Below are 12,790 nucleotides of genomic sequence, written 5' to 3'. Positions count from 1 at the left end.
TGAGTTCTCCACGGAAACACCCGCCCCAATACTTCCCCACTAGCAGAGAGGCCCCGCCTTCGCCAGGTCACATGGCAGTGACGTCACGTAAGGTCCTGTATCGGAGCCTATTAACATTTTCCACAGCACTTCTGCCGTATTCAGCAATTCCAGCAACCTGATTGGTTGTTTGGGTTGGCTGATTCATCAAACAACCAATCGGGTAGCTGGATTTGCTGAATAGGGCAGAAGAGTTGTGTTACCGCTGAACGTGAAGTGCGCGCGGTAGACGTCATCCCACGTGACGTGCGCGGCAGAGTCCACACTACTGGGGAAGCGTGCGGGTGGTACGGTCCGCACTGAAGTGGTACAGTCCTATGACGTGTATTGTTTTGGTTCTGTCAGTGACAGGAAGCAGCGCCGTGCGAGGAGCCTCCATTCTCCGCCGTGGTCCATGACAACGGGCTCCTCCAGTGTAGACGGTGGGTATCCTGGTGGGCTTCCTCCACTGCGCTGTGGCTTCTGCATCTAATATGTGACTATGAACAATGGGGCAGATCTATGAAACTGTGGTAGTTGCCCCTAGCAACCAATCAGAGAGCGGCTTTTATGTTGTGTTCCACCCTGGTAAATTGTAAGCTGCGCTGTGATTGGTTGCTAGGGGCAACTACAACAGTTTCATAAATCTGCTACAATGTGTTTATTTTTTTGTTTATATTTATCGCACCGTCGCTTAGTGGTGACACATATACCGACCGCCTGTCTGCAATGTAACTGCGCATGGGCGGCGGGTATATATACGGGACATAAGGGAACAATGGGCTCTATCATGCGTATATACGCAGCAAAATAGAACATGCTGCGTTCTATTTTGCGGTTGCGGATTACGTAATTCCGACACGCTAACTATGTAATTGATTGCCTGCGAGCTACCGTGTATCACACAGGTGTATAGAGCCCGCGAAATACGCGGTAAACATACGGTCTAACTCCGCTCCAGATGTGGTGTATTTCCTGCGCAATAACGCAGTGTTTCCCGCATCTTCTTGCGCATCACCATTGCTGTCTATGGGGACCTTTGGTGCGCAAATATACAGAAAAATAGATTTTTTTTAACTTTCACGACCAAAACGCGCGAGAAAATTCGAAAATATGAACAAACACATTGAGATCAATGGGCTGTATTTTCTGCGTATCGCGCACACAAATTTTGCGCAAGCAAATACACCCGTGTGAAGTTGGCCTAAATCCATGGTCCATACGTGCTGCGATATGGAAGACGCCCACAATTATATGGCCGCGCCCAGCTTGTGCAGTGAGGCGGAGATGACGTAACCCGGTGGATGCAACTTACCGCTGCTGAGAAATTAAAGGGATCGTCCAGTTTATATTCTGTAAAGGGAACCTGTCAGCCCTTTTCAAGACGGCAAGGGTAGCGTCACACGGGCAATCAAGATATCGCCGCCGCAAATTCGTGTCTTCGTTCCCTTGATTTTTGAGCGCCAGTGCTGCTTTTTCTCGCAACTTTGCCGCGATTTTGGAGTGCGAAAGCCAATAGGACTTTCTAATGTTAATAACGCATCGCACAAAAATTCGCGTGTTGCGGTGCGATTTAAAAAAAAAAAAGAAGAGGCTCCATAGAGAAATGTAGGAGAAAAAAAATTGCAGAAAGATAGCACGTGCCGCGTTTTCTTTTTTTCTCGCAACCTCTCATGAAGTAAAAACATCGCTAACGTGAAGGAAACCATTGTAAATCATTGGCTTCGTAGTTCTGTGTTCTCACTCCCGCATTACGTGAAAATTGTACTATTTGATCGCCCGTAAGAATCCGGCCTAAGGTTGCCAACACGCTTGCGATAAAATTGCGCGATGCGAGTGAAAACGCATTTTCAATGGTTTCATTTTCATTTGCAATGTTTTCACGGATGCGATGTCGCAATTAAAAAAAAATTAAAAATCACGGCCCGTCCGCCATCTTTCTGCGTTTTGAGATATTTGTTTTTATTTAATTCTTTTTAATCGCGCATTTTACCCTATGAAGCTTCCTTTTTATCGCAACGCACAAACTGGCGACTTTCGTGCAATGCATTTTTAAGATTACAAAATCCTATTGACATTTGCGCCAAAAATCGCATGATCTTATCGCGGGCGATGCAATATTATTCCCAAGAGAAAGCTGCTCTGATGCTCAAAAAAACGCCTGAACACAATTGCAATTTTGCCGCGATCTTCCCGTGGGAAAATCGCGGTCGCCGGTGTGAAGGAGCCCTTAAGCAAGCCCGGTGCTAGAATAATCACTTATTGGCCCCTGGTTATTTAGAAAGCCAAAACCGTGTAATCAATGTTTACAACGTAAGCTAGGAAAAGCGGTTCAGCGCATGGGCTGGGTCTCTTCTCAGCAAGCTTTGCCCATAAGCCCCGCCCCTCTCTTCTCCGGCAGCGCTGCAAAATCTCACAACGCGCTGATGTCACTGATGCGTGTAACCGGGACAGATGATTAGCGTATCAGCGATGTCAGAGCGTTCCGAGAATTTGCGGCGCTGCCTGAAAAGAGAGGGGCGGCTTACGGGCAAAGCTTAAACAGCGCCGACACATTCCCTTTAAGTGAATTCAGTTACAGAATAGGAAATCCTACAATTTTCCAATATATTTCTATTTAACATTCTGTTCACATCCCTTTCTTATAGCAGCTCGGTGGCCCCTGCCTGCAGAGTAGAATGGTACAGTCCATGGAGCAGTAAGTCAGGTGACACACATATCATGTGACCACTGGCATTCAGTTAGGCTGTGTTTACACAGGTGAGTGCAATATAGAAAATCTGGCCTAAACCGCGCTGCGATTTTAATGCATCTGTAATAAGTTTCGGTTTTAAAATCGTGCGATTCACATCGCCGTGCGTGGATCTTACACGGAATAACGTACATCGACCCACTGAAAACAATGGGCGCTTTTCACATGCGACTTCGGTCGGCGCAATCAGACAGCACTTGCATGTGAAAATAGTGTGGTGGGGTAATTACTCTATCAGGGCTCCTTCACACTGGCGTGCGCAATATCGCCACGAGGAGATCGCCGCAATATCACCATTTTGTTCATGAGATGTCTGAGAGTCAGTGGTGCTTTTTCTAACATAATAGACCACAATAGGAGCTTTTAACATTAAAAAACGCAACGCACGAAAATCACAAGTTCGTGCGTTGCGATAAATCGGAGGCTCCATAGGGAAACATGGGCGATTAAAAGAGTGCAAAACGCAGCGCAGGCGGCGGGTTCTAAATCTTGCAATATGAGATTATAGAAAACATCGCAGATGTGAATGAAGTGATTGAAAAGCACAGGATTCATAATTCTGTGTTTTCACACACCCTCGCATCACATAAAAATTGCGCAATTTTTTTGCAAGTGTGAAGGCAGCCTTAGGGCTTATTTACACGAGCGTATATAGCGCCGGCGTTTTAACGGCCGGCAGATATACACTTCCATCTAAGCGGTTTCCTCCCCCTCACCGGCTCTCTGCCTCCCTCCTCCTCCTCTCCGGCGATTGCAAAGGGAGGGAGGAGACCGGGAGAAGAATATGAGATCGGCTCCTCCAGTGAGGCGATGTTGCAGGTAGTGATACTGTGTGCTTACTGCTGTGCTATTCACTAATTAGATGCTGTGTTTGTTACCAGGGGTCACATGACATGTTGGGTGGGTCACATAACTACTGCCATATTTAGTCCATTGATGCCATTCAGTCCATTCTACTGCGCAGGTAGAAAAAAAAAAAGGGATGTGTGCAGAATTAAAAATATTAGATATTAGACAAATTGTATGATTTCCTGTTCTGTAGCTAAAAATCTAAAACCCATAAAAGGTTTGTTATGTCAGAGCTTTTAGTAAATTCTCAGCATAATCCTGTGTTAGTTATATGGTTACCGCAGGGGGCGCTGGCGACCGCGCTCTGCTACTCTTGGTGCCGCGGGTGTCAGTGCGGGCGGCTCCGGTCGAGGTTCCACCGTGTTGGTGGTTGCTCACTCCCACCCGTGGCGCGTACCCCGCCGTGCTCCAGGACGCACTTCCTCCAGCCAGCCGCATGGCCCCGTGGAGAGTCGGTCTTATTATCTCCCCTATAGACGTGTCACCTTTCCCCACCCTGTCTTGGCGGGACTTTCACATATAAGGCTGCTGAGTGCTAGCAGAGGTTGCCAGTGTTTGGTTGGACTTAGTTCTGCTAGCACCCGCATTGTCTGTTCTTGTTTGTGCCTTTGACTCCACTCCTGTCTTGCTCCTTTTGTACTGCGCACATGCCTCCCCGGTTTGATTTGGTTTTCCCTGACTACTCTCTGTGTTACCCTCTGTTTTTTTGCTCTCGGTAGGTTTTGACCCGGCTTGTTTGACCATCCGTCTCCTGTCCCTCACCCTTGGGGTCCCTGTCACTAGGTCAGAGCAGGGACCGCTGCCTAGTTGTCGCCCAGGGGGGGAAGTAGGTAGGGATACGGGAGTGGGCTGATTGCAGGGACCCCCCCTCTGGTCATCTGGCCCCTACCAGTCATAACACCTCTTGACTTACACAATCTATACAACGTTGATGCCCCAATTGCATGGCTGCTGCAGGAGCGGCATGACTAGAAAATGTGTGACCACGGAGAGCGGCCATCATTGGAAAAAGCCAAGAATCAGTAGGTGCCAGTTCAGGCGAGTAGGGAGCACGAGGGAACACCTCAAAGTCGTTGTCATGATGTGCAGCGCGTTATCTTGATGGATTCGTGGCACCCACCTGAAGGAAACTTTCCGCATTGTCAGGTCTTCTCTCAGGATGGTGTGCACAGATCCTACGGAAATGCTGACTTTGCATCAATCTCTTCCACAGTGATTCGGTGGTCCTCCGTAATCACTCGCTCAATAATGTTATTGGGTGGCTAGTGTGCGGCCGAGGCTCCTTGTGGTTTATTCTCACACAACTTTCGGCCTTCTTAGAACTGTCACACCCATAAACGCACGCGTTTTCACGTCTGTGATACTGTAACCACATGTCTCACTCAAGTGACAAATGTCGATGGTGTCATACTATGCAAGTGAAGAAAACTGATGATGACACGCAGTTCTTGGAACGAGAGCATCACCAGTTTATGTGTTGAAAACACTTCTGACTGCAGCCGCTGTCATGTGGGTTCTGGATGCTGCTGCCATCTGTCTCGCTCATCCCTGAAGATCGCCTGCGTCTTCTAAAATGTGAAAGAAAATTTAAAAAATGTGGACATAGAAAGTGCAACTCCCATAAAAACAATGTTCCAATGAGCAACCCAATTCTTCTTCATTAAACGATTAGAATAGTCAATATAACACGTTTCGGGGACGTAAACCCTTCTTCAGAAACTATTCTAAAGAGCGCACCATATAATGGGGATTTCTAATAAAGTTCTTCAGACGCCTCTCGTTAATGCACTATAGTGACATAGGACCTGGCGGTTTTACACGTCATGCACATATAGGACCCCCTGGATCGTCCTGCAGTCTCACACAAATGGAGAAGTTCCTACAAAGGATAGGTAATGAAGGTGTCTGCCACGGTGGACACAGGCTGGATTTTCAGAAACGCAAAATATTAAAGGGGTTGTCAGAGTTTTTTTTTTTTTGGGCCTAGCGAATTCCCTGTCCTGCCTCAATTAACTTTTATAATTACTAATAATTGCCCCAGATGCACCCGTTCGTAACATTCCTGGCACATCACATAATGTGCAGAGTTGGTGACATCCACCGCACTCTCCTCTATGGGCTTGTGTCATCTATAACGGGGCGTTGATGGCGCCGAATCCTCCCCTGCCTGGCTTCTTGATGCTAAATTATCCTCCATGTTTATTTACAGGGAGACGTGGGCACTTGTACAACATTAAGTGACAATGAATTGCCGTTCCGAGGTGTTGGAGGTGTCGGTAGAGGGCCGGCAGGTAGAGGAAGCGATGCTGGCCGTCCTTCATACTATACTTCTTCACCGGAGCACAGGCAAGTTCCACTACAAGAAGGAAGGGACCTATTCCATCGGCACTGTGGGGACGCAAGACATTGACTGTGACTTCATAGAGTTCACCTACGTCAGGGTTTCTTCAGAAGAGTTGGACAGAGCGCTGCGCAAAGCTGTTAATGAGTTTAAGGTAAGCAAAGCAAACTTTCTATGTATGATATGATGCACAGTGTAGAAATGTGAAAAGGCTATTACCCCGCTTTCCTGAAAATAAGACCTACCCTAAAATAAGCCCTAGTCTAATTTTCAGGCATGCTTGAAATACATGCATTATCCCGAAAATAAGCCCTAGTTACACTACATTAAAAAAAAAAAAAAACATTACCTAGCAGGCTCGGTCCAGGTCCCTCCAGCTGCTCTCTAGAAGTTCATCGCAATTGGACCTGGTTCCGGAAGTCCTCAGCTGCTCATACAACATCACTTCCTGGTTACAAGATCCATAAATCTCACCTCCTGGATGTGATGGCTGTGATTGGCTGAGCAGCAATCAAAGAACCAATCAATGCAACGTTGGATTAACCAATCACAGCCATCACATTGGTTATTATGAGCATCCGAGGACTGCAAGAAGCGCGTTGGATCTGTGAAGAGCAGCGAGAAGGACCTGGACCAAGCCTGCTAGGTAAGTATAAGACCTCTCCCAAAAATAAGCACTAGTGCATCTTTTGGGGCAAGAATGAATACAAGACAGGGTCTTATTTTCAGGGAAACACGACAGTAATATTTCTGGATCGTTTTTTTATGGTCTAAAAGCTTTATATCATTTGTACCCATGAATACATTTACATGTTATACAAGGTTATTACAAAGGATCTTCCTGATCGGAAACCCTCATAACTCACATTTAATGAAAGTCGCATACATAGATTTGATATCAGTGGAAACAAACTCAAAAAGTTTAATTTAGCACAACTGTCTAATAGGAAGTCCCAGGTTTCATCTTCCTACAGGATACATGGGTGCGTCAGCGGCACAGCACGACTTTGGGGGCGTGGCCTATAACTCGCCAACTTTTTAATGGAAGTTCTGTAAAAGCAAATATGTTCTCCAAACACCATGCAGGTTATAATCTTGCACTGCAGGTGTATTCAGGTCTTTGTGAGCTCCGTCTAAAGAGTGCACAGGTGCCGGCTCTTGGGGATAAAAGATGTGAAGATCCTCTAACTTGCTTTACATTGAAATCTATGGCAAGTAACATTAGTTGTGAAAGGGTTCTCCACTTCAGATCTTGGAGAACAACCATCCTGTATTTGCTTCAACTCCTTGTAATGAGTTACATAAGGACTTCATGCCGCTTATATCATTTCAGTCTACTGCGGTTATTAACTCCCTAAAGGACCACTTTAATGAATTCTACGTGGTGGTTTTATGTCTCTATTTTTTTTTCCTTGGGCTGTCATTTTTGCGGCATTTTTTTCCCCATTACATATAGGCCTATTTTTTAATACTTTCTTTCACTGAATTTTTTTTTTTTTTTAAGGGGAATGTGTACTAAAACTCTTCAACTTATAGTTTATTTTAGCATTTATTTTAGCATTAGGCTGCCTGTCAACGAGTGAGTTGTCATTGCGTTATCCGCGGCAATAATCTGGCCGCGGGTAACGCAGTAAGGGTGTAATCACATGGCGCCGATCCGCCCGTGTTTCTGCATGATAGGACCGCTGCACTGCAGGTGCGGATGACTCTCCGCTCCAGCCGGCAATGGAGCCAGTCATGCAGAGAGTCATAAGCACGCGGTGTGGCCGTCTTATCGTGCAGAAACACGAGTGGATCGGCGCCCGTGTGACTGAGCCCTAAACCCTTTCCATAGGAGAACTATAGAAAGCGCAGCCCAACGTCCATGAGTGGAGAATCATAGAGATTCTCTGCTTGCGGGATTCAAATCGCAGCATGCTGCAATTTTCCATGATGAGCCTATTTATTAGATAGGCTCGCCGTGGAGATCTGTCAGTTCTCCCCCCCCCCCCCCCCCTCACCCGCTGCCTGTGAACAGGCAGCCTAAATGTACTAGTTTTAAAAATGAAGTACAGGAATAGGTTTTCCATTTAGTTTTGGATGCTTTCATATATAATTTGTATAGTCTTGGATTACAGAGCCGAAATGGCGACTAATTATATTCGCATAAGCGCTGGATCATTTTTAAAATTTATATAATGTATCAAACTACTAGTGACGACCTGTTCGTGAGTGAGTGGGTTTGTGAGTGACTTGCGTGCTCTGCCCCTGATCACATGATGGTGACGTCATCAAAGGTCCTTTATCCCCAGTGGGGGAGTTCATGCTTCGCCCCTGATCACATGACCTTGACATTATCATAGGTCCTGTATGCTCACTGCTGCTGTCCGGCTAGATGTTCGTTAGTATTCCATAGCAACTAAGGCCATAGGGGGTTTGTAGTCCGCCCGTAATCTGCACAAGCATGCAGGACCTATAATGACATTACCGTCGTTTGATCAGCGGCGGAGCAGGTAAATCATTTCACTTGGGATGAGCATTACCATCATGTGATCAGTATGACTGTGATGTAATCACAGATCCTTCATCTCCACTGCTGTGCTGCTTCTGATCCCTGTTATATGGGACGAACAATGTATGTAGCAGGTACTATAATTTCCTAATAATTACATGTGTACATGCATGCTACATTCGTACAGGCCATAGGAACAATGACCTACACAAAAGCAATCCAATTTTATGACTGGGGAGAAGAAAGGGGAGTTGAGATGTGCATACATGACTGGACACCAACAACAAACAAACCAGATGTGCATACAAACACCTACAGGGAAAACAAGGACATCAGACTAAACAACACACTGGACGACCGTATTCTTACCAATGTACTAAACAACCAGACAGATGCAAATATCCATAAATTAGAATGAGGCATTGGTTTGTGTTTTGGCCAGCACACAAAAGCTCACAAGCCCACGTCAAGGGTCCTTGTTGTTTTTTGAGTCCCTACACTAACAAGGCAGCTGCAACAAAGGATAGAGAAACCCTGCCTACAAGCCGGACAATCATCCTAATAGGGATGGCTCCATGATGGAACCTAGGGGCCAACTGTCTTGCCCTAGATGTTAATAAGTAGGAGCGCCAGACAAGGGAAATACAACATGATACACACTGAACAGGACCTTGTTTCAGATATCACCCACCTGACAAATTAGAGGACATCTGATGTCTGGAGGCCGCACCTGATAAAAGGGAATGGAGAAGGGATCCACAGAACATGTAGACAGGAGATCAGGTGTCCAGACCATCTTCAGGGAAAGTAGGGGAAACTACTCCAGCAAGCAGCATACATTACACAACCCATCAAAGTTCTGAGAGGGAATGAGATGATGGATAAATGTCCAGCACCTTTTAGGAAAAGGGGCTAAACTTACTGACCGGTGGTAATTGGCTAACTGGAGGGATCAATCCACACACCTAGCCAGCTCAATCATCCCACACCTGTGTAAGTGTGCGCCCGGTAACCCATAGTACTACAGGAACCAGGAGTTTTTTAACTTCCTTTTGGAAACTATCGATGACGCCATATAAGACCTCTGGAGAACAGTCACACTGTTGTTTGTTTGTTTTTTTTACTTTAACAGCTTTTTACCATAACTGGAGTATCCATAAGAGTCCTAATTACAGGAAAAATCACCCCCTATAGTGCAGTAGTCACTGACAGGACTGGGCTTGGGTCTCCTTTGACGTGCTATTGCCGAGTCTCATGGAGAAACGGTAATGCTACTTCCTATATTCTCTACGTAGCGTTCACTGAGCGCTACGTAGCCTGTAAAAGAGAAGACAGAAGGGGCTAGATCTTCTACATTGCAGGAGCTTTAGGCCGCTTTCACACGGGCTACAAAATCGTGCGATTTCTCTGGCAATGCAACAGCGCTGTAAAATGCGTTTGTGAAACCCATGCTTTCCAATGGATTCCGTTTACGGCCGAATGCCCACGGTCGGGTCGGATTCTGACTACAAAATCTTGCAGCGAAATCGGACCTGGTGCCCAGCCAGAGATACATACTCACCTAACCTGTCTAGATCCGCCACGAGTGTCTCGGTCTCGGCCTTGACATTTTGGAATCACCGCGGATCGGACGGCTTCCATTGACTGTAATGGAAGCCGTCTGTACGATTTCTCGCACCGAATAGAACATCGCAGTTGATTTCCACTCGTGGGCATGGAAGAATCTTTCAACATAGCATGCTATGGACAAACATTGCTGTGGAATTCACGGCGGCCGTCTGGCTGCGAATTCCACAGCAAGAGTCCATCTGTGGGCATTGGGCCTACATTAGCGATGTTTCTACTGATGCTATGTTGGCAGGAGTGAAGCCCATGACTATGCACCATATATTTCTGGTGCTTGGTGCTTAATGGGTTAATAGTGGAACAGCTCTACAAACATCTGCATCCTGAAAAGATCACATCCGAGAGAGGAGCTCGGTGGCCCTGACTTTACAATTTACAGCTAAATCCGGAGAATTACAAGATTCAGGTCAGCGTATCTGGCCACAGGCAGTCCTAGGAATGTTGCCAATGTTAACGCTGTGCCCGGCTGGAGCTCTGCTAGTCTGATTTAGTCACAAGGTTGGACGTAGTTAATGACATGAGACAAATCACATGATGCAGTGCCAGTAGCGCCCACTGAGATCAGCACACGTACAGGTTTGAGGCGGTGTAGTAGGTAGTACGGAGGTTTGATCTTCACAAGTCATGCAGTTTCGGTCACAGCAGAAGACTTTCCGCACAATTGTGGTTATGTAACTATTCAGTCAACGGGGCAGAAAAGGTTCAAATTCTTCATGGATGTAAAAAAAAACAGCAGCAGAAGCAACGCACAGCAATGTGTGACTTGGAATTCATAAATTCCCCTTCTCTAACGCTGCCCATCCGCCTGCTGTGGTAGATAATAGTAAATGGATAATCAGCACAAATTACCCTGTATCAAGCAAGGCATTCCTCCTTTTAACCAGTTAAGGACCAAGTGCGGCAAACATACAGCACTTGGTCCTGGACTTTAATCCCCGCCGATAGCAGATGTATGGCGTGGGATTAAAGCCTCTGTTCTGCAATCAAGCGGAAGCAGGTCGGGTCCTTAGCTGTCAGGCACAGCAGAGGACCCGGAGGAGAAGGCATATTGGGGGGAAAAAAAACAAACAACAGTGCTCACCTCCCCGCTGCCACTCCCATAAATAGGGGGTTGGAGGAGCACCGTTTCCCTGTGTGTTGTGGCGCTGACAGCAGGCGACCGATGAGCTAGGGTCCCGAGCGGCGGACTTGAGCCAATCAACTATTGATGATATATCCTAAGGGTAGCTCATCAATAGTATTTCCCTGGAAGACTCATTTAATCATAAGAGCAGGATTGGATCCATCGGGATCAAACAGATTAGAGCTTTCCCAAGAAAAAAATTTAGGAAAGGATTCCTCGATTTGCTCCGATGGGATAGCCTCTAATTCTTGCCACTCTTCTTACATGCAGAACTGTATTACAAGCATCTGAATGCAGCCTAATGAAGATATGTAAAAATGAACAAAAACTTAATATTTTTTTCTTACGTGCAATGAAAATGACTAAACAGAATGAAAAATGCTAATTTTCATGATAGTCACTATCGTCTGTACCACCACTCCATAAAAGTGGCTTCTACCAAAAATCCAAGAACCATTCTATTGTGCGAGTAGAACATGTATTTCCCCTTACTTATATAAGATAAACATATACTGCGGTACATGACACATTATGATATTTTTGATGTAAACGCTTGACAAAATTGACGTAGATATTTTTTCTTCCCCCAGGATGCATTGAGAAATTCCGGAAGTGACGGCATCGGTCAGGTGTCTCTGGAGTTCTATCAGAAGAAAAAGTCCCGCTGGCCATTCTCGGACGAGTGCATCCCATGGGAAGTTTGGACCATCAAAGTAAACATTGTGTCGCTGGCTACTGAACAGGAAAGACAGATCTGCAGGGAGAAAGTCGGAGAGAAACTTGGAGAGAAGATTATAAACATTGTGGAAGTGATGAACAGACATGAGTATCTGCCCAAAATGCCAACCCAATCGGAGGTGGACAATGTGTTTGATACGAGCCTGAAGGATGTGCAGCCCTATCTGTACAAAATCTCTTATCAGATCACTGACTCTCTGGGGACATCTGTCACCACTACGATGCGGAGACTCATTAAAGACACTTTGGCTCTGTAGCAGCCAATACAACGGCTGCTATATTTACAGTATGAACTGCAATCATTTTATGCCCATCAATTACAAAAGCGTCCTAAACTGTTATTGTCCTATGTATATAGCCATTTAATTGTAAAGCTCTGTAATTCTTAAAATAATAAACCCAATCCTGTACAGAATCTTGTATGCCAGTATGTATTTGACACTTGCTATCGTTAGCTACAGATAAATCTGAATTTTATGAACCTTGTCTAACATACATTAACACGCCAAAAGTCATGGGATAGGTACGAATATCATGAAGGACTTCCTCTAGCTTGATTTTAGTGCAACAACTCAATGTAGCGTTCATTGCAGTAGATGGAAGTCATCTGGAGGGATGTTGAGCCTAGATAGCTACCCAAAGCTATGTGTTATTAGTAGGAGCAGGATCTTGCGTACGAATGGACCTCTCCAGCACATCCCGTAAATGCTTGATTGGGCTCATCTTGGGCAAACATGCAGGCCTCCTCACCATTTGTAGGAACACTCCAGAATACTCCTTAAACAATCCTGGCCCGATGGCATGGGGCATTAAGTGCTGGTATATGAAGGGCTGCAAACCAAGCAGTGAAAT

General features: G+C 45.8%; 1 protein-coding gene across 3 annotated transcripts; it reads left to right on the top strand.

The window, feature by feature from the left end:
- Positions 1-304: 304 nt before the first annotated feature.
- On the top strand, positions 305-12,353 carry ATG101 (autophagy related 101). 3 transcript variants are annotated; one of them, XM_066585949.1, is made up of 4 exons: positions 336-461; positions 2,670-2,778; positions 5,829-6,114; positions 11,791-12,353. In XM_066585949.1, exons 3-4 carry the CDS (start codon positions 5,863-5,865, stop codon positions 12,193-12,195), a joined length of 657 nt encoding a protein of 218 aa, XP_066442046.1. In that variant the 5' UTR covers positions 336-461; positions 2,670-2,778; positions 5,829-5,862; the 3' UTR covers positions 12,196-12,353. The 3 variants fall into 3 exon arrangements, with proteins under 3 accessions (XP_066442032.1, XP_066442046.1, XP_066442038.1); XM_066585941.1 differs by having other exon boundaries at positions 2,667-2,778; XM_066585935.1 differs by lacking the exon at positions 2,670-2,778 and having other exon boundaries at positions 305-461.
- Positions 12,354-12,790: the final 437 nt, after the last annotated feature.

This window comes from Eleutherodactylus coqui, chromosome 1 (genome assembly GCF_035609145.1).
Source record: "Eleutherodactylus coqui strain aEleCoq1 chromosome 1, aEleCoq1.hap1, whole genome shotgun sequence".
In the NCBI taxonomy this organism is placed as follows: domain Eukaryota; kingdom Metazoa; phylum Chordata; class Amphibia; order Anura; family Eleutherodactylidae; genus Eleutherodactylus; species Eleutherodactylus coqui.
Note: the sequence above shows the minus strand (reverse complement) of the source record. Positions and strands in the feature narration are given on the sequence as shown.

Coding starts and splice junctions, on each gene's coding strand:
- ATG101 (XM_066585935.1), top strand. CDS start 5,863: ATGAATTGCCGTTCCGAGGTGTTGGAGGTGTCGGTAGAGGGCCGGCAG. Junction 6,115..11,790: donor AAGCTGTTAATGAGTTTAAG/GTAAGCAAAGCA, acceptor TTCTTCCCCCAG/GATGCATTGAGAAATTCCGG.